General features: G+C 50.2%; 1 protein-coding gene across 1 annotated transcript in view; it reads right to left on the minus strand.

The window, feature by feature from the left end:
• Positions 1-4151: 4151 nt before the first annotated feature.
• The window catches only part of PHACTR1 (phosphatase and actin regulator 1), a 508392-nt gene continuing 490253 nt past the window's right edge, over positions 4152-22290 (minus strand). The window contains exons 10-14 of the mRNA XM_028152411.2: positions 16391-16446; positions 11638-11699; positions 7144-7284; positions 4971-5047; positions 4152-4227 (exon numbers count right to left, since the gene is read on the minus strand). Coding sequence (XP_028008212.1) covers positions 4212-4227; positions 4971-5047; positions 7144-7284; positions 11638-11699; positions 16391-16446 — 352 coding nt within the window. The 3' untranslated portion in view covers positions 4152-4211. The remainder of the gene's footprint in view (positions 4228-4970; positions 5048-7143; positions 7285-11637; positions 11700-16390; positions 16447-22290) is intronic.

Raw genomic sequence — 22290 nt, forward strand, 5'->3', positions numbered from 1 at the left:
AGAAGGCAGAGTGAGGAGGAGCCTGGAATGGGAAATCCTGCACACCACACGCCCTCCTGCTGTGGCCACTCCTGCCCAGCCTCTGGGCCGGGAGCCCGTGGAGCTGAGCGCTTGCAGACACTCAGATGCAGTGCTGCAGGATGCCGACTTCCCACGGGAAGGCCAACCCAGCAGACGTCACAGCGCACGTGGTCTTCTCCGAGGCTGGAGATTCCCAGGCAAAGGAAAAGCGGCTCCCCTTGGACTGTTCTCCCCACCTCTCCCTGGACTAGGGGCCCCCGCATGCTCTGGGAGCTAGTTAGAAGGACAGATTCTCAGGGCCCCACCCTCCACCCCCCAGACCTACTGAGTTGGCACCTGCACTTTGACAAGCTCCAGGGTGATTCCCAGTGAGGGTCAGAGAGCAGCGATGAGCTGGGTTCCTCCTTCCCAGAGCCACACTCCTACGTTTGCGGACCAAGGATATGTTACCCAGCAATTTCACCCCCTAAAGTGCAGCCAGCAAGTATTGCAGCCCCTCTTGCTCCCTGAGACCTTCGCTTTACAGGACAAATTCTCAGGCTTCTCAAGGAAGAAGTCAGACGTCAGTATTCAAAGAGTAAAATGGTCTGAGGCTCTGGCTTCCGGGCAGTGTCGCTCCAAAGGCCCCCCAAGGCACTGCTGTAACTTAAGGCCGTCTGGTGTCTGATACTACCCAGATGACTGAGCTACGAGTTAATGCACTTTCATTACTCCCAGATTACTAAAGGACAGTTGGACAGTGCATTCTAGACATTCTTAAGAAAATATTTGGAAGAAAAAAGTCCTGGCTTACAAATGTTATCTAGACAGTTAATTCACGTGCAACAATCCTTCCTTCCCCAATCACACCAGATGTATGAGGTTGGCCTGTCTCCACAACTCAGGATTTTGCTGATGGGCTGCCCTGCCCTGCCACCGCCCCCCCCCCCCCCCCCCGCCGCCTTCCCCGGGCAAGCCAAGTATTTTCCGTGGTTCCTGTAGTTAATACAACACACAGGAGGCAAGAAAATGGTTTTTTTAGACTTTTTTTTTTTTTGGATTTGTTTTTAAAGAAACTGCATACATCATCAGAGACAAACAATAATTTAAATACCATGCAGTTTCTGTATGTACAAAACCTAGGCCATAGAGGTCCAGTTTAACTTGTATTCTATTTACATCGTCTTCCTCATACAGCCGTCATCTGTGGAATTAGAACACGAGCACGCGCTCCTATACAAAGACAAACTATGTACAGACACCCGGGGAGCAACTGGAGAAAAGCAACCGGTTTGGGGATTGACAGACAAATGGGAAGAAAAAGTCATTTCATGTAAGGTGACCTTCGCACACTGGCTGTGCACAGGGAGAGCGGACATCCGCTCATCAAGCACACAGCACGATTTTCATTCAGCAAATATACACGTTCGGAAGCGGGAGAAAAATAAACTCAGAGGTTCTCACCACAACTACCGTCACACCGTTTGGTTTCTCTAATCTGACATAAAGGCTAAAGTTTTAAAGGTTTTCCAGGGCTTTGAGGGCCTTTGGGAGAAACACAGCAATTTCGAGAAGAGCACGCAGGCCGGGCCGGCCGATGGCACTGTTCTGTCGTAGACAGGCGGGGAGGTCGGGGCAAGGTCTCCTTTTCAGAAGGAAACATTTTGATCTGAGGAGTTTCACACTTTTCCTTTCATGATAAGAGGCCCAATTGGAAATTTATACACACAAACTAAACCTTTACTTGAAAACAGCAGCTTTTTCAGACAAGGAAAGCATTGTAAAGCAGCTAGACCATCTCTCCCCCGACCCCCCACCTCTAGTAAATGTCGATTTGTCATCTTGGGAATTAACACACATTTTTCAACTGTCAGAACAATGTGGCAAAAAAGAAATTTGGACAGATTCCTACAAATTTCCTCAAGATTTCAGGAAGGGAAAGGGACAGCAGAGGGGCCACACTGTGGTCCACGGGGGTTGCTGAGCCACATACAGTGGGTTTGAAGCTACCCACATCTGGGTGGGTGCTTTCACTGGCGTAGAAAGTGCAACCCTAAGTCCTGCAAGTGGAAAACGGTGCTCTGCAGGAAGAGAAGGGGAACGTGTTCGATTCCTTCTGTGCACAGTGGACTGCACAGTAGAGCACTTTGGGAGGCAGGTGGGCCGCAGGGAAACTGACTTGGGCCTCATGTCCCCAGGGAATCAGAAAGGCCCAAGAAGCAAGGCCAGCAGAGAAGCCACTGGCCTGGGTGGGAGGAGTCCAGGTCATGGAATGAGTTCCCCTAGGACTCGCTCCTGGGCCAGGGGAAGGCCTGCCCATCCTGCCAGGGCACTGCCAGTCGCCTGAAGCACAGCAGCCCGTTAGAGGAAGCGCAGACTCAGCTCTGGGCAAGCTCCGCCCAGAACACGTGCCCGCTGCAGAGAAGTCAAACGCAAGAGCCCTACATCTTCCGCCACACCATCTGCACATTCAGACGTCAGGAGGCCTTTTGGGAAGATAGTGCTTACAGCCACACATTTCCCCTGAACGGTACTTCTACTCTCATCAAGAACTATTAAGATTCAGCAAAGAAGACAGGATCTAGTGATGGGCAGTGGCATGTGCCAGGCGCTGTGAGGAAAGCACAGGACAGCTGTGCAGCGGCTGGTGGGCACTGCCTGAAGAGCTGCCCGCGCCCCCTGCACCCCCCCGCACCCGCACAGCCCCGGGTGGTGCCGGCCGCAGGAGCTGCGGATGCCTGCAGGAGGTAAACGGCCTCACTGGAGGGCGCACTCCCAGCAGTCACTCCCTTCCCACGCAGGTCGGGGTGGGGACTGGTTAACTCTTTGCTATAAAGGCCAAGCTGGCATCCTTCTAAATCCTGGGCATGTGTGGTGGAGAGGGAACCATCGCCTGGAAAGACTGTGAGACCACGGTGACAGTGGGAGGCCGGGCAGAGCTTCGCGATGGGGGCCCTACGAGCTCTGTCAGGAGGGAAAAAGGGGCTGCAATGGGCCTCCTGACAACTCTCAGGGTCTGGGGCTTGTCCTTCCTCTCACGGCACATGCTACCCTCGGGGTCCCTCAGTCAACACAGCACTGCTTCCTATGGTCCCAGGTGAGGGGGGCAGTTAGAGAGGCATCTCCAATCACCCTTGCCAACATCACGAGGGAGAAAGGGTCCCCCCTGGAGAAACGTGAACAGGGAAGGACAGCACAAGGCGGGCACGGCTGCTGTCTGCCCAGTTCTGGCCTATGCCAAACCCACAGAGACCCCTCAGTGCAAAGAAAGGAGACTGGAAGGCCATCACGTGGTTCTAGAGTACCAGTCCGTCAGTGACCAGAAGGCCGGTCCTTCAGGAATGGTTTCTGGCCTACATGTGTGTGGGGCGGGGCCTGTACTCGGGAGCCATTAACTTCCGAGCCACACGGTCACCAGCCCTGGGGCAGGCAGAGAAAATGAAGACCAGTAGCCAAGCGGAGTTCCCACCCCAGCCTTTATGCCCTCCAGGTGGTCCTTACGCTCATACACGTGATGCCATAGGCGCACCTTAGCAGTGGCTGTTTGTGTGCAGAAGATCACCTGTGACATCGGGCTGTTCACTGAGCAGATGACAACTCTCCCCTTCTAACCCAGAGCTTCCCGCGGGCAGCTCCGCCCCGCCCGAGGGGACAGGATGGGTGTGACCGTCATCCAGACTCCCCCAGACAAGGGCTCTTCCCTTTTGTTCACTGGAAGGAGGGTGGCTGGAGGGAGAGGACAGGGCAACTGAGACAGTGCTCCCTTCTCAGCACCCTCCTCCTGAGGGGACCCCAAACCAGAAGCCAAGCCTAATCGGCCAACCAGATCGTTTGCTTCTCGAAGTCATTCCCAGGCCACGCCCAGTGCCTCAGCTTTCTTTGGACTTAGGTGACAGGTGCTTTTGAGGAAAGGTCGCTGGAGCCTAAGTGAAGGCGGCACCCGAGGACCAGGGCTGAGCGTCTTCCGCGAGGCCGGGGACGGGCACGGTTCAGGGTCCGTGGTGGTGCCAGCAGCTCTGACCACGGAGCGGTGACCATCGCGTTTCTCAAACAGAATCCTGATTGTATTTCTTTTCCTTTCCTTCTCCTTCTTTTAAAAAAGGCAGTTCAGAAGATTTACATCGTGATGGGAAGTGAATAAATACCAGCACTTATGGTTCTTATAAATTTATGTTTTGAAGACAGCATAGCACTCAAGAGGAATTTGACTGTTAAGGTCGGTGAAACCTGGGAAAAGAAATAAGTGAATCAAGACCAAGTGGCTGCCGAGGTGTCCGGTTCCACGGCCCACTTCTTCCGTCCTCAGAGTCCTTGCCTCTGGCAGCAGAGCGGGGTATACATCTCCCACCAGGGCACACCCCACAGAACCCTGAGACCCACCCAATCCACCTTCGGTTTGGAACAGTTTAATCAGAATTCCTACGGACTAGTCAGATGGCCCTGGTGGCCCGCAGCCCGGACTGGGCAGTGAGGTGGAGACCTCAACCTTGTGTCTGCAAGTCCAGGCACCATTTCTCAGAATGCTCCCCCAAGGGGAGTGTCTAAGAATTGTCAGTTATTCTGTCACTGAGTGACCCTACATAAGCTCATTACCTCTCTGTGCTCAGTTCCCCAAGCAGCACCACACAAGACCACCTGGGAGAATGACAGGGAATGAACGAGGGTTGGCCTTTGCCATCTGGTGGTCAATCGACAATGATCTTTTCTTCTCGGCTTAAGTTTTTGTGAAACCCACCTCGGGGTTAGTGGTGGTCTGGCACTTAGCTCTTCAGTTTGAATGAGTTAAAAGTGGCTTTCAGCCTGGGCCTTGAATGCCCCTCACCCCAGTTTCAGTGGCCACAGTGGGAACTGAATGCGAACCTTTATCTTCTCCTTCACACACCCACCACACTGCTTGGACCCAGAAACAGGCAGGTCGATTGGAAGTAGGTATTACAACTTGAGAAGGAAAAACACACCACGATACTAACCTTGTTAGATGTCTACTCAGCTCATGAACTTCCATCTCAGTGCTTTTAAATTCATTCAGCTCCTTCCGAATGGCAGCCTGGAATGGAGAGAAGCCCATGAGTATGCCGAGGGGGCAGATGGGAAGGAGCTCACTTCTTATTTTATTTCTATTTTTTTCCTTTGACAAAGCCATACAAAGTGGAGTTTTCACTGGGAGAAAAAAACCCAATCACCTGAGATATCTGTTAGACCTACTATGACTCTCCCTGCCCTTAAATCTAAACCGAGAATGATTCTGTATGGGATATTGCCCAGGGCGTCGTCTTCTTTCTCTCTTCACAGAGCTGTTTCATCTGGCATCCATAGTGTGCACACCTGCCCACACTCCTGGGCTCCTGAGTACACACTTCAATGTCCCTGGCCAATGTAGCTCAGCGGTTGAGCATCGACCCAGGAACCAAGAGGCCACGGGTTTGATTCCAGGTCAAGGCACATGCCCAGGTTTCGGGCTCAATCCCCTGTGAGGGCTGTGCAGGAGGCAGCCGATCAATGATGTTTCTCTGTCATCAATGTTTCTATCTCTCTCCTTTCCTCTCTCTCTAAAAAAAACACACACACACATATTTTTAAAAATAATATGTCAACCTCTCACCTTCCTTTAGGTAAACAATCTGAACTCATCACAGCCACTCAGTGCCTCACAGTAGATACTTCTAGAAGGGCAGGGTCGCCCTCCTTCCCTTTGATTTGTAAACCCTCTGCTCTTTCATGACTCTTGAAGCTGAGGCAGTATTTTTCACCATTACGGGTAGATGGGATGTCTTGAAGAACCTTAGTATATTCTGCGATAAACTTGAATAACCTCATCTTTCCAGCACTGCCCACCCACGTGGCTGCAGCCCACCTGGAGGGCTGGGGAGCCAGGAGCAGGGACAGATGAGGAGGGTCTGGAACACAGGAATGCCAGGGGCAGAAGTTTTAAATGTGTGCCCTTCCGCAGAGCTCTTCCTAAGGTCGGCATTTGCTTTGGTGGGAATGTCAAAGCACTGAGAGTTGGAGGCTGGAGAAGTCTTTAGGGAGCATCACAGTGGCTCCTCTTGAAAGGAAGGCACGTGAGCGTCTAAGGGCCTCTTAGAAGGAAGGCACCCTGTCCAGTTTCCCATCCCCAGCAGCCTGGGAGGAGCTGGGTCCGCTCCCCACCCAACAGCTCCTCAGAGCTGGAGTCGCCCTTGACACCTGCGGCACCCCTACCCTTGGTGAGCAAGCGCACCTCAGCCAGTGTGAGCAAGAGAACCAGGGCCAGGGCCCTCCTCTGGGGTCTATACAGAAACCACCGCCTGGGGGGCAGGCTCTGTCTGGGCCAGTTCCTGGGGCCTCACCGAGTTCCTGCACAGGGAAGAGATGGTGCTGCATTTAAGAGGAGGGCAGAGTTTTCCACTCTTCAGAATCTGTGGGTTGACCTCATGTGGGAGGCCATTTCCGGGAGGTCTCTGCCTCTGACCTCATCAGTTTCCTTATGTGCAGCGGCTCCCCTGCCCGTCCCAGCCCTCCAGTTCCTCATGGTGACTGGACTAGAATCACAAACAATGACCAAGCAGAGTTTAATTCTAATACGAGGTCTAATGGGCAGGGAAGAATGGCATCATGTGCATCACTGCATTTCTTATAAAACAAACTCAACTTCAGATTGTTTGTATTCTGCTTTCTAATCGATGGAGGTTTAGTGCAGGGACATGTTTTGCTGTCTCTGTGGTTTGTGTCTTTACCAGGACAGTGGCCTCAGCCCCTTTTGGTTTTGGGACACCCCTGTGGGTGCTACAGCCGGTGGCTCTACCCAGAAGGTCAGCTGGGTGCCCCACAGGTGCTGTTCTTTCCTCTGGGCAGCATCTCCCACACTGCCTTTCCTTCTCCCGTAAAACGGCACAATATTTATGTGTCCGTCTTGCTCCTTCTCCGGAGCGGTGAGGAATCAATTCAGTGACCGCTCCCAATTATCTGGAGCCCTGGTGAAAGGTGGTGGGGACACGGCACTCCCAGCCTGCCCAGCGGGCACTGAGCGCTCCATTCCTGAGACCCTGGCCGTGCTTTGCTGTTCGTTTCAATGCAGCATCCCAGGCAGCAAGCGAGGAATCCAGTGTAGGGGCGAAACCTGGGTGTGGGCACCTGCCCCCCTCTCCTTGCCCCTCTCCTTACTTTGTCGGCAGCGGTGAGGCGGGTCCACGGCTTGTCGGCCCTGCGGTCATAGTCCTGGGCGTCAGCCACCTCCACGTAGTCGCTGAAGCGGATGAGGATCTTCCTTTCCCGAAGTTCTTCCACTGTGGGCCTCTGGCTGAGCTGCAGGCGGAAGAGGGGGGCACGGTCATAAAGAGAAGTTTGGATCACTTGCCCACCCGTGGATTTACAGGTGAGCAAAATGAGGTCCAGAGAGGCCACTATGCATCACGCAGCAAGGGAGGGGCAGGGCTCCCTACTCCTGCACCTGGACTTTCCTAGGAGAGAGAGAGTGTTTTACTGTTCATTGAGCTACATTATTGCTGGAGCCACCTCGAGGCCTGTGCACAGCCGGACTGTCTGGTAACATGGCAGTGTCTTGGTCTCTGCAAGCAGCCTGCCCTGGGGGGATGGGTGTCTGTTGAGGGTTTTCCCACATTTGTCTCATTTCTCACATCAAGGTGACAGGAATCTTACACAAAGGTTTTACCTTAGTTTGGATTTGTGAGTCCACATATGTGTCAAATGTAGTGCTCTCTGAAAGATGGGCTAGTGCATCATTTCACATACAAAAACGTTTCAGACACAAAAACGTGGTCTGCAGGTCGGAGGAGACTCCGGTCCTCAGGAAGGTCAAGTGAAATGAAAGGCCAACCCACGAAGGCAGAGCTAGGCCCAGTTTGTGCCAAGGAAGCCTCGGATGGGCCTTTCGGATCGCTCTGCGGTGAGGGACGGAAACCGTGAAAAGAGAACTCAACCATCTCCCGATGTCACCCACCGACACCCTCTTTTGTACTTCAGTCACATAAGGCTGATGTTTCCACTGCCCCCTCCTGTCCCTGGGCTTCTCTCTTCTGGAGCAACATAGCTGCCCTCTCCTTCGGATGCTGTCAATTCACGTTTCACCGATATTATTTAAAAGCAACTTTTTTCTCTAGGCCCTGGGCTGTATTTAGTCCTATTAATGGAAGACACAGGTAGATGCAATCCTACCACAATGGCCTACAGAACACACACACACCAGGGAATCCAGCCACCTGGCTTGTTTACTGTCTCATGCCGCTGCCATACAACTTCCTGGTGCCGAACGCTCCACTCGCTGCCAACGGCCCGCAAAGGAAGGCACGACTAGATGCCTGTCTGGCTGGAACTGAACAGGATGGCGAAGGGTTTACAAGGCTGCAGACAGGACCAAGGCAGCCGCAGCTCCCTCCAGGCCCGTGGTGGGAAGACCTGGGGATCAGAGGCCTCTGGGGCCAGGACAGGGCCCACCTGCCTGGACGATGGAGCTCCCCCTCCAGGTGGTTCTGGTCTGCCCTAGAGCAGCCGTGGTTCTCCTGGGACAGGACATTTCGGCCTCAGTGCTGGCCCCTCACAGGAAACCAGAGGTCTCCCGGGCTCCACGGGCAGGGCTGTACACTGTGAGTGTGGGAGCTTTCATACTGTCATTAAAATACATAAAAACATTGAACGTTTACCTCATTTACCTCAGGCACAGGAGGGTTCCCACGCAAAACCCCCAGTTCGTGCTGCTTAGGACTTGCAAGGTTTACCCCAGGGTGCTGGACAAAAGGTATTCTTTCAAAGTGTGCCACGATACCAAAAAGTTGTTAAGCATGGAATTTGTGGTTTATATTTCTGCAAATCACGACCTGGATTTTACTAATAGCCTGTCGATGGCAGAGACTGGTGTGAACAGAAAACTGTTAGCTCTGAAGGTCAGGGAGCATTTTTCATGCCTGAGCTCCCTGGGAACCTTAGACACAAGCTCTCCAAGTCAGCAAAGCACCTCCCCAAGTGCCGAGGGAGGCGCTGAGGAGGGGACTTCTGCCGGGAGAGTCTCAGGTGGTGTGTGGGCCAACTAGCCAACGGCCTCAGGACTCTGTGTGAGCGTGGGCTCGAGCCCCTGCCACGTGGGGCTCGGGAGATGCCCCTTCAGCTTGTGGCTGGTTGTAGCCACCGGGGCATGTGAACCCAGGGTCCTTCCTCAGATGCGGAGGAGGTGATCTTGGAGTCAGAGTTGATTTTCTAGGGATAGTGGACTGGAGGAAGAGGGAAGAGCAGGGGTTGGTAGTACTATGTATCAACCTATGGCAGCAATGATATTTGCAACCAAATAATCAACAAGAGTAATTAATTGAGACCCATATTTCAGTATTAATATAACCTGACTGAAGTGGGTTTCCTTCCTTCCTTCCTTCCTTCCTTCCTTCCTTCCTTCCTTCCTTCCTTCCTTCCTTCCTTCCTTCCTCTCTTCCCATCTTTCTGTCCATTTAGCTAGATAGCATTTTTTTTTTTTTTTTGAAGGGGGAGGAAGGCATTTATTAAAAGACAACACAATTTTTAGGTGAGTACCAATCTGGCTGGAGAAAAGGGCTGGTCTGTGGCTGTGAGCATCAGCCACTGTGTTTTATCGTTCTCACGCGTACATTAAAATGGACTAGAACTGCCAGGAGGGAATCCTCGGGCTGCGGGAAGTAACTGGACAGCAGCCACCAGCACTGGCGTCTGGTCTTGGTGCCCAGAGCCCGGAGGTGTGGGTTCTCCACCTGCTGGGAGCTCACGTCTCTCTCCACAAAGAGAGGTGAAAGCTGCTTCTAGTCTCTCCCTTAAAGCTGACCCCTTCACTCAAGCTCATTATTTCCATTTCCCCAAGCCAGTCCCCGGGGAAGGACAGGAGACCAGGAGGAGGAAGAGGCATTTACCTTCCCTGGGAGACCTGTCCCTGTGCACCCCCCCCCCAGGGGAGATGGGTGTGAGAGGAAACCCTCCTCCCTTTCCCCTTGCCAAATGATGCAATTTTTCTCTACAAAACTATATATACTTTTTAAATGTGATTTTTAAAATTGATCTTAGAGAGGAAGGGAGAGGAATAGAGAGATAGAAACATCAACGAGAGAGACATGGATTGGCTGCCTCCTGCACGCCCCCTATTGGGGAGCGAGCCTGCAACACGGGCGTGTGCCCTGATCGGGAATCAAACCGAGGACTCTTGGTTCATGGGTCGATGCTCAATCATTGAGCCACACCGGCCAGGCTATATACTTCTTTCAAAGAGAGAAGAATTAGCTGGATATTTAAATATTTACCTATTTTTAGTTTTTGGAAACCCTAAAGTGTAGGAGAATTTTTGGGTGCCAGCAATCAACTCCAATGAACTTCATGAAAACTGGATTTTCAATTTTTTCTGAGGGCATAGGCCTTTCTGTATCAGAAATGAACCTCTCTTTGATACTGTAGTCATTTCAAGGTCACACTTAGAACAAGCTAATACTTCCCCTCCCATCGTCCTCACTACTCACTCTCAGGACAAAGGTGCCCTGTGTCCAAAGACTGGACGGCAGTACGGTAAAGAATCAGATGGTGGCTGAGGTAAGGGCGCCTGGATGAAGTGAGCTCACTTAGCTCTTGCTCTAGTTCCCACCAGGAGCATGCCAGCCTGTCGCTGGCCTCAGGCACTTGTGTATCCTGCTCCTTTCCATTGGGATGGCATTTGGCTCATCGCCAGAAGTCTGGGATGCGCTAAGGGAGAGGAGCGTGTTGAGAAACACAAGTCATCACCTCCGTAATTGGTGTGATATTTTAGGATCTTTGAATGTCTTCCTTTGCATAATATTTCTAGGGAGAAGCATCCATTAATAAACCTTTTAAAAATTAATTTTAATGCGACTTGTAACTGTCTCTGAGTTTTGAGAACCTTGGTCACTGCAGGAGGCTGACTGAAACCACTCTCGTCTGACAGAGCATACTATTATACCTTGTGTGTCATCAATTAATTAAACTTGCCAACAGCATCCAGGAACAGCCTCAATAAGAGTTTCTTATTAAAGAGACCACTCATGTAGAATTAAATCCATTTGGGTCTACAGTGCATTGCCAAGCCAACTATTTTTGGGGTTAAAAATATATAAAAATTCTAGTTTATGGCTTCTATCTTAAGTGCTTTTCAAACATCTTCAGATATTTATCAGTACTTTAGGCTTTTTCCTGATTCAGTACTCCAAATTGATTTAGCATAATCAAGTTAAACTGTTCTTAGTTAATAGGTAAGGAGGCAAGGAAATAGTATCAGGGAGGCAAGGAAAATTCCCAAGGTCATAGCAAATAACTTATATTCGAACTACTACTGCTTTTGACTATGAGTTTCCGATTGCTTGATGGCTAATGGTATGCTTTTAAAAATAAAATATTCACTGTCATTGAAAATGTAATGCACTTGACATCAAGTTGCTTGGGGGCAGGTGAGTGTCACAGAAATCAAGCACCACAGAATGTCACCAGACAAGACCGAAGGTCACGCAGCTGAGTTGACCAGGCTCCTGTGGAGAGGTCCTGGAGAGTCAAGACAGCTGCCCACTCTGCCAGGGGCGATTCTCCCCGTGGGCCGGGCAGCTGCAGGCCACTGCGGCCAGCAGAGGGCACAGGCGCGGACGGCAGCCCTCCCTCTCCTGCCCCAGTGCTCGGGAACTTCCTCACCTTTCGAGTTAGCCTCCTCTTGATCTCCCTTTTCTCCTCTTGTTCCTCTTGTTCGTTCCGAGCTGAAAGAAACATTTAAGATGCTTTCAATTCTGTAGACAGTGTTGCACACAGGGGCATACTATGAGCCTTCGAGGCTCCGGGCCGAGCACATCACGGTTAGGAGAGGGGAAGAGAAACCTTATGCTTCCTCCCCTGGCCTTGGTTCTGCCTCAGGGGACACTTTCAAACTGGCGGTGAGCAGGCTGACCTGCCTATTTTGCTTCCTTTCTGTCACCTGGGGTTTCCGGTCTCCCGGCAGCATTGCTGGGTGAGAGGTGTAGCTTGTAAGACAAGGAGGGAGGTCCTAAAAGAGCAGGGTGCTGTCAGCAGTGAGGTGGGGCTCCCTTCTCTGGACAGCACAAGGGCCCCCCTCCACTCTGCCCCAGCCTCACAGTCCCTGCAGGGCTCATTGTGATGTGGCCCTCGGGTCGGTGCCCTGTGGGAGTAGAACCCAAGACCGGCCCGTAAGGGTGCCTGTCACCTGCGCAGAAACAAGAGGAGGAACTCAAAGGCCAGCCTGGCTGCACGAAGAGGAATTTCAAAACGCTCACCTTTCGCAAGCCCTGCTTCCATTAATTCTTTGAATCTTCCGAGAAGTCCACTGAGCATGTGTGTGGCCAGAGTGTGGGGCACAACTGCCTGCATTGGGACTTTTAAGGAGTGCCTTAGAGGAGCAGGCCCCGGAGCCTGCACGTTACCAGCTTAATATGTGGGTGACTTGCTCATCAGATGTTTACAGGACCGCAGCTAAGAGGGTCTGGGGAAGGGAGCAGAGGTTTGCAGGACAGAACCCGGGGGCTTATTTCTCCTTTCCAGCTAACGGAGTGACCTTGAACATCACTTCCTTCTGGGAAGCATGGCTCTAAGTATAATATTGTTTAAAAGCATGAGAGTCAAAGGTCTCTGCTTTTCACCTGCTGGATCTTGAAAAAATCACTAGTGTTTAATTGTATTTCAATAACTGAATTAATGTATCGTATCGTGCACACTTGCAATTCAGTCGTTTCAATATAGGGCAGATCTTTAACAGAGGGAAGCCCCTGTGCACAGAAGTGGGTCCCACCCTGCCCTCCTGTCAGCCCTGACGGCAGGCAGCAGCCACAGCCACTCCTCCCGCGGGAGGAACCGTGCCGTTCAGCGCAGAGCTCAGGGGCACGATCCCTGTGGGGATCAGGATGCTGTATGGGGGCAGCACCAGAAATGCCATGGCCTGCCGTGGGCCGAGGTCCCCGCGGTAGCCTGCCCCACAGCGCCCCCTAGCCACCCACACAAAAGCTCCTTCCTTTAGATGTAAAGATCTGATCTCCCTCTCAGAGTTCCTATAAAAATGCAAATTTCTTTTGGATAAAAACCCATGAAACCAGTTAGCCATTAACATCTTAGTATGCACTAACCTTACAGAGATAAATAAGTTGGGCGGCAGACAGCAAGACTCAGCAGAAGGGGAGAGCCCAGACAGCTGCATTTGCAGGTGGCAGGGAGGGAAAGGTCTAGTCTGGGTAGGGGGTGCCCGGGGCTGCTCGGGCACTTGGTTAAAATGTGCAGAGTATTAGGGCCACGAGGGGCTGAGAAACCACCAAGCCTCCCACTCCGAGTTTGTAAATGAGGATGGGAAAGCCCAGAGGATGAAGTGGCTGCTCACAGGCTACACGGCCAATTAGACAGCCAGCACCACTCTTTTCTCACCAGGGACACTGCCCTAGTGTCTGGCCCTCCTCCTTGTTACTGGTCACTGGCCTCAGGCTCTAGTCAGGGCTTCCTCACCCTACAGGCCCCTTTCCAAGCCTTGAGTGGCATTCTGTGACAGAGCACAGAGCTGTCATCGCCTATGTGCAACTCCTAGGTCCCTCTCAGGGGTGGGGCCCCAAGACCACCTATGGAATCTATACCTTTAGTTCAAAGCCATTTACAAACCCAGGGTAATGTTTTCTCAGGCCAGTGATACCAAGGCAACCCCACTAGGCAACTGGGGGGAGAGGCCAGGCCAGGCCCATGACGTCATCACACCTGCTGTCACCATCAGAGTGTGCTCATTGTGTGCTCAGGTGTGCACAGTGCCTCATTGGCTGCTGACAAAGCAAGCACTGACTGCAGGGCCGGCAGGGTGGGGCTGGATGCCAGACCCAGACCATGCTTCATTGAGTGCCTTGCCTAGCACCCCTGGAGAGATGGCTCCTCACATGATTTAAACTCAGAAAATAAGCTTTAGAGCGATTCGATGGAGGGTCCACTAAAAATTTCTTGCTTCACAATCAGATGGGGAAAAAAGAAAAGAAAACATGTTTAGGAAACAATGTTCCAGAATGAAGGGGAAAAATAAGAGCCAACAGGAAAAATGGGTTTATTTCCAACAAGTTTTGGAACTGTGAAATGATCAAGCTGTTTGAATCCGGTCAAGTGGTTCTTTAACATGCAGCTATTTGTTTTGTTTTGTTTTTTTAAAAATATATTTTATTGATTTTTTACAGAGGAAGAGAGAGGGATAGAGAGTTAGAAACATCGATGAGAGAGAAACATCGATCAGCTGCCTCTTGCACACTCCCTAATGGGGATGTGCCCGCAACCCAGGTACATGCCCTTGACCAGAATCGAACCTGGGACCCTTGAGTCCGCAGGCCGACGCTCTATCCACTGAGCCAAACCGGTTTCGGCAACATGCAGCTATTTGAACGAGAAGGACCTAGAAGGAAAACATGGACACACTCTTCTAAGCTGCCTGGATCTCCTGAATCTAAGCCTCCCCCAGGCTTACTCGCCATGAGCAACTGCCTCTAAGATGTATTTTTCTGGATGGCAATAAAAACCCAAGGCAAGGGGCGAGCCCACGATCTCCCAGGGGTCTGGGTTAGCGGGGGGGTAGGGGTGTGGGGGGGTGTGGGGGGGGGCGGTAGGAGGGTTGGGGAGTGTGAGCTGTGGGGTGTGAGCTATGCCTTCAGGAAGCCAGAGGTGAGCTGGGGCTTTGACACCACCTCTTTTCAAAACCCCCGCTTTTGCTGAGAAGAACTATTTTCTGAAACCTGAAGTTTTTAGCTTCTTTGGGTTTAGGAGTCAGTCAGAGGCCCCAATGTAGTCTGGCCCATGTATAGACGTTCCTTCAGAAGACAACAGATCCCTGTTAGGCCCGTGCGTGGGGGTGAAGTGGCAGAGGGAGGAGGAAGCACATTTACCTGATTTGTTATTTTAGGAATAAATAGAAGCTTTTCTGTTTTTCTTTCTCTCCAACGACGGAGAGTGTATAATAGATCAGGTGTCAGGTTGGGGCCAAAAGTGCTTTCTTGACCATGGAAATCATCTGAAAACATGATTTCCAGATGTTTACAGCATATTAAGCTTTCTGTTTACAGCATATTAAGCTTTCAAACCTTAGTGGGTGCCCCTTGTTAGAAATATATACATAAATTCCTAGAGACCTAGGAAGTCTGTGAAGTGCACTCTAGACTGAGAGAGGCCAGACCTAAATATAGCAGCCACTGAGGAGGGAAGCAGTGGCCCGAGGCACAGGTGGCAGGCAGGGTGCCAAGGGCAGTCACCCCGGTGAGAGCTCTGGAGGGACTGCCCCGGCCCCCAGCCCTCCCGGGGGAAATGAACAGCTCACCCTCAGTGAACTATCCCACGCCGACCAGGTCTGCTGACCAGGTCAAAGACCGCAGTGAGGAAGGGGAGAGACGTAAAACCAAGAACATTTCAGTCTGCTCTGAGTGGAAATACCCTCCCACGCAAACAGCTTTCACATGATTGGAGCGTGTGTGAGCGCGGGCGCACGTGCGCAGCTGAGCATTTCTATGAAATTCTAGTTCTCTTTTCTGGAGAGAAATTAGCAGGGGATGTGCGGGTAGGAAGACAGGGTAGTGAATTACACTAAGAATATTTGTTGGCCATCTTGCGAAACCTGTTTGTGAGAGTGGTAGCAATGGCTGAGTAGAATGTGAGCAGAGATTTTACTATTTAATTGTACCTGTGTCCATGAGATACTTGATTTCTTTTAATATTATATACAGATTATGTAATATTAAAATTATATATCCATACATTTTCAAGCACCAAGTGGATTCTCTGTACACAGTCAGATATCTCTGTGTCCTAAACCAAACAAGGGGCTGGTTTATTTTTTCTGTCCACAGCCACAGCAACAGTGAGTGAGTTTTTCTTGAATGAGGGCATTAGGCAGATACCCCAGCAGCCAGCTTGCGGGGTGGGGGCAATGAGAAATGAACACAAAGCATTTTTTTCTTGGAAATGCTTCCCTAGACTTTAAATTCATTGTTCAGAGGGAGGAGGGTTTGATCAACAGCAGCCAGATGCAACGGGAAGTCACATCTTCTAGTCCCAGGTTTCAAATGGCCATTTGCCTTATTTTTGCCTTCAATGTAGTATTTGCAGTTTGCAAGGCAATTCTGGTTTAAAGGTCACGCTAACTCACCTCACAATCCTTGGGTGACCAGTGCTCTCACAACACATTTTCAGCTTCTCTCTGACTTACAGCCCACCACAGGGAAGGGGTGTCTGGAGCTTCTAAGGAGCCACGTGGATTGGAACCTGCCCTCGGTGGGGAGCTGGCCTTGGCTGTCCTGACACGCAGGGATGGAGCCTCAGCCGCCACCTTCCCAACCGTTTCCACCCAGGCACAAGGGACAGACCTTGCGGCCGGCCACTAAATCATAACTAAAGCCACCACACAAACATCAGGGTTGCCACGGGCTTAGTCACTTACGTTTCAAAATGTTCCTCTGCTCCAACTCCTCTGCAGTAGGCCTCTGGCTTAGCCGCCTGCGGAAAAAGTCCAGGAAAAGTTTTTGGACCATATCATATCCTCCGTGGGTCATTAATCTCTCCCCTCGTAGGTACATGAGGCAGAGCCGGTGGCCCCAGTTCCTGTTCCATCCTGGGCTGTGAAGGACTGACTAGACCACAGACTCAGTTCCTCAATTTCAACCCCAGGACAGGCGCCCCACGTCACGGCACCAGCGGACCCTCCCCCTTCCTCCTGCAGGCCCCTCCCAGCCTGCTCCTCCAGTGCCTCAGGCGAGGGACTTCTCTCCACAGAAGTCCCTTTCTTTCCTTGTGGCCTCCACACTTGGGACCTTGGCCTCTGCCTTTCTCTCCAGCCCTGAGGCTAGAGCCTGCTTCCTGCCATGATTGTGCAGAGCTGTTAGAATGTAAAGAGGCCCATGGCCCCAGGGAGATGCAAGAAGCTTGTCTGTCTGCAAAGAACAATAGCTGCTCTTCTTCTCATCTCCACCCATCACTACAGGCCAATTAGGCCTGGAATGACAACTGAACAGGAACCCAAGCGACACTCCTATTGCCCGGCACATAATTTAACCATATCTAGTGGAACACACCAAGGCCATGAACCTGAGATGATGCAACAGCAGGGGGTGGGGACAGACAGTGGGCAGGCACCGCTAGTGACCGAGTAGAATTCACCAGAGAATGGGAAGGGCACCAAAGGGGAGGAACTACGTGCTTGTACGCCTGTGTGACGTTCCAGGAATGGCCAACACAAACCCAGTGGGCCTCGGCATTCTGAGGCATTCGTATTTTTGGAGCTCTTGGGAATTCTTTCACAACCCCTCCATTACCCAGCATTCTGCATCCCCCATTGGGATGAGGTGTGCGGGTAATCGTGGAAGGGGCTGGAGGCTTCTCGAAGTCTTCCTCTGGGACCTATGGGGTGGAAAGGAGCGCTCTCCTCGCAGTAGAGGTTCTGGTCCCTCCCCAAGTATCTGCAACTGGTGTCTAAAGTGCCAGATCTTCACACGTTAGGATCGGGACACTCAGATGTCAGTGCAAATATTTTAAATTCGATGCTATTGTCACTTGCAGTTCTCTCTATTGAGCTGGGCCAGAAAACAGTTGGCTCGTGATACCCCAATATCAACACCACATGCTACAGACAGCTAGGAGGGGGCTTCAGCGCCAGAGAAAGAACTTTTGGTCAGCATTCTGGAAACTGCTAGAAACTGTATTCCAAAGCATTTTAAGTTTACAGCTGCACGTTTGGAAATTCACAGTATCGGAGGTTCTAAACTTGGACTCAGCAGTCTTGAAGTCCTTTCTGAACTGGGTTCTCATCTGCAGTTGAGATCACACAACTGAGCAAACGTCAGGGGTCTGGAATGCAGCCACTGGAGAATGGTCTGGAACTTTTCCACTGAGAATGAGCTTCTGAGAGGCTCTCAATTTATCTTCCCTAAGAAGACTTGCTTCTTTTACAGGGATGCACAGCTACCTGGATGGGGCCATTTGGTAGCACCCAGGTGTTGAATGAAGCCAGGGTTCTGAGACAATGTTTTGAACAAGCCCTCCAGATTCAAGGTGGAGCTTGCTTCTTGGAAGTCAGGCTACTGTTTTGGAGTCTAGGCCAGAAGTGTCTGCAGAATTCACCCATTGGCTCGTGCCAAGCAGCCTATCCGTTCCATTTCAGACACGCTGCCTGCTTCTGTCTGGGTTTCATTTTTCTTATGGGTTATGTTTGGAGCGGACAAGACAACAGTGACTCAACTATAGCCAGAGAAAATTCTGTTATTAACCAGGCGGGCGTTTAGTCAAACACACATGATTTCTAATGAGGGCCTTTATGTTTTGTTTCTCTTGAAAGGGTCTGAGGACCTCCAGGCTAATCATAGCTGTAACATGTAGTTAAGTCCTCCTGAAGGGCATGTGCTATAATTAGCTATTTGACTTTGAAAATGAGATTCGGTAGGAAAGTGATATTTCGCCATTGTAATGACAAAGCTGTAAACAGCATAGGGGCTAAGAGGTCTGGGTTCTAGTTGTGGTCTGCTCTGAGCCTATTTTCCTTGGACAAAGCACTGGATCCTGCTGGGTCTGTGCTCTTTTTTTTCTGCAAATAATAAATAGTGATTTAATAAGCTAATGCTGATGTTATGCCTAAAATGTGCAGGCATGGTTCTAAGAACTGTATGTGTGCTAATTAATTTAATCTTCATAGCAGCCCTTTGAGGTAGTGTGGACTATCATTTCCATTGTACAAATGGGGAAACTGAGGCACAGAAAGTTGCGTACCTTGCCCCAGGTCACAGGGCTAGCACAAGACAGAACGAGGACTTAAATCCAGGCATTCTGTCTCTGTAGTCTCAATATTCTTAACCAGTGTATTAGCTTCCTATGGCTGCTGTAACAAGTTAGCACAAATTTAGTGGCTTAAAACAACACAAATTTATTATCTTACAGTTCTGGTGGTCAGAAGCCCAAAATGCTTTTCATGGGGCCAAAAGCAAGCGTTAACAGGAGTGTGAGCCTCTGGAAGAAGGGCAGAGTGTTCCCTGGCCTTTCTCAGCTTTGAGAGGCTTCCTGTACCCCCTGTGCCTGTTCCAAACCAGCAGAGCTGCTCCTGCAACCCTTCTCTGACTCTGGCCCTCCTGCCTACTCATTTAAGGACCCTTGTGATTACAATGGGCCCACCCAGGTTATACAGAGTAATCTCATCTCAAGAGCCTTAATCACAGCTGAAAAGTCCCTTTCGCCATCAAAGGTTACATGCTCATAGGTTTGGGGATTAGGACATGGACATCTTTTAGGGGGCCGATATTCTGTGTGCCACAACCATAATGACTTACTAGTCAGAAGCTGCAAACTGATCTCTGCTGGGCTGGGTTTGACTCTGCAAGTTCTCCTTAGCATGCTCAGATGCTAGAATTTTCCACCTGAATGCCTCTAGATTGGGCGATAGCCCAGTCCCCAGCACTTAGATATCATGTGTGAGTATAGCGACCTTTGTCCTAATTCTTTTCCTTTCCAATCATTCTGGCCCTTGGGCTCTGAGTTTGAGAGCCCTGGATGAGATCACCAAGTCATAAGAATTTTAACCTTTGTTTTCCTTCTTTCATCCACCAATCTACCCATTATCTACTAAGAGCCCCATTGAGGACGAGCACCCCACAGTTCTTAAGGAGCTGACAGCTAAGAGGAGCACAATAGTGATTAAAATTTTGCATGTTAAAACTGGGCCAACAATTTTCAGGAGCTGGACTATAATAATAAAATGATAAGGAAGTTGGAGATGATATAGACGTCCATGGAAGTTTAGAAGGCACTCTAGATTCTTGCAGCACCTCAAGTTGGCACTCCGGAGAGTTAGCCAGATTAGTACCTACATGGAAGTAGAGCTGGGCACACGGCAAAACTGTGAAGGAGATAATGTGGGAGTTCTGTCTTGACTCTACCTCCTGAACCCCCCTCTCTTCCCTGCCCCCCCTCCAAGTCCTTGGAATTAAGTCATCAGCTCTATCTCATTCCTGTCCAGATCTGTTCTTACAAACAAATGCTATCTACTCAGCCATATTCAAATGTAAATTCATTCTTTCATTTCACAAATTATTTGAGGGCCAGCTCTGGGCCAGGCTCTGTGTTAGGCACTGGGGTACAGAGATGAGCAAAAACGGATCGAGGCCCTGCCCTTCTGGAACTTAAAGACTGGAAGGGCTGGGGGAGACAGTCATTAACCACATACAGAACTATCTATAAGATGTAACTGTAGGAAGGGCTTCTATGGTGAGTCACCGGGGCAGCGATGCTGGGATCTCACCAAATTAGGGCTTTGGGAAAAGCTTCCCAGAGGAAGTGACACTGTGCCCAGATCTGAAGAATGGAGGACGCCGGGTTGCTGGAGTGGAGAGAGCACGGGGAAGAAGAATGGAGGGAAACGAAACAGGGGCCAGCCAAGTGGCCACACAGGTTCTTTTTCTTTTTTTTTTAATGTTTTTATTGATTTTTAAGGAGAGAGGAAGGGAGAGGGATAGAGAGATAAAAACATCGATGAGAGAGGAACATCATCGATCGGCTACCTCCTGCATGCCCCCCACTAGGGATTGAGCCCACAACTCGGGCATGCAAACCGGGCATGTGCCCTGACCAGGAATGGTACCAGTGACCTCCTGGTCCCTGGGTCAATGCTCAACCACTGAGTCACACCGGCCGGGCACCAAACAGGATCTTGATCTTTTTTTTTTTTAAATATATTTTTATTGATTTCAGAGAGGAAGGAAGAGGGCAAAATATCAATGATGAGAGAGAATCATTGATCAGCTGCCTCCTGCATGCCTGCCACTGGGGATCAAGCATGCAACCCGGTCATGTGCCCTTGACCTGAATTGAACCTGGGACCCTTCAGTCCACAGGCCGACGGTCTATCTGCTGAGCCAAACCAGCTAGGGCAGGATCTTGATCCTTATCGGAGGAGCAATGTGAAGCCATCAAAGAGTGTACATTTTAAGGTGGGTGAGGAGAGGAGTGAATGAACATTTCAGATTTATATGGCACCACATTGATCGTTATATGGAGAATGGATTGGGGGAGGCAAGAGGCAGTTTGAGTAGAGTCTGCCTCAGAAGGCTGCTTGCACACCTGGTAGAGGCTGATGAGCACGTTTTTAGGCAGACACGTTGACAGATTATGGAGACAACCTAAATGAACGGAGGGGGAAGAAGGAGGTACACAGGATACCTCCTAGGTCTCAACTTACACAGTAGGATGAATAGTGATGCCAGTCATTGAGATGGGGAACACTGGGAGGGAGCCAGCACATTCAGGGGAGAACTGAGAAAGGGTAGCAGAAAACTGTGAGTTGGAGTTGGGATCTGTTGAATCAGAAAGCTTTTGTGATATCAGAGTAGAGATGTCAAATAGGCAGCTGGATATTGAGATCAGTGGGCAGATGTTTGAGCCAGTGATAGAAATTTATGACAAGTCTGCAGGAGATGATATTTGAAGCCAGGAGTATGGAGAGAACATAGAATGACAAGTGAAGGGGGCTAAGGATTGTGAAGGAAAAGGGGCCACATGCTAACCTGACTAACTCAGGGAAGGTCTGCATGGTGGTCTTGCAAACTCAAGAGACCTAAAGTAGCCACAAAGGATGGTCTGAAATTAAAACCTTTTAATTAACAAGCAGTTTATATCCTTTCTGACACCAATCAGAAAGGATATATGCACCCCTATGTTCATAGCAGCACAATTCACCATAGCTAAGATTTGGAAACAGCCTAAATGCCCACCAGCAGATGAGTGGATTAGAAAACTATGGTACATCTACACAATGGAATACTACGCTGCCATAAAAAAAGAAGGAATTCTTACCATTTGCAGCAGCATGGATGGAACTGGAGAACATTATGTTAAGTGAAATAAGCCAGGCAATGAAAGAAAAATACTACATGATCTCACTTATTTATGGATAATAAAGAACATTATAACCTGATGAACAAAAAGATAGAGACAGAGGCAGTAAAGCATCGAACAGACTGTCAAATTACAGCGGGAAGGCTGGGGCGTGTTGGGGAGGGGGGGAAAGAGATCAACTGAAGGACTTGTATGCATGCATATAAGCACAACCAATGGACACAAGACACTGCGGGTGGTGGGATGAGGGCATGCGACAGGGGGTAGAGGAGGCTGGGGGAAGGTCAATGGGGAAAAAAAGGAGATATGTGTACTACTATGTGTAATATTTTAAACAAAATAAAATTTTTTTAAAAAGCAGTTTTTAGTGGGTAGTCATGTCCTAGTCCAGTATCTTCTCTGACAAAGATCAACTTTACTGGGCCTATTGTCCTTTTGCATCTAAGATAAAATATCTATGGAATGTCA

The sequence above is a fragment of the Eptesicus fuscus genome, chromosome 9 (assembly GCF_027574615.1).
Source record: "Eptesicus fuscus isolate TK198812 chromosome 9, DD_ASM_mEF_20220401, whole genome shotgun sequence".
NCBI classification, from domain to species: domain Eukaryota; kingdom Metazoa; phylum Chordata; class Mammalia; order Chiroptera; family Vespertilionidae; genus Eptesicus; species Eptesicus fuscus.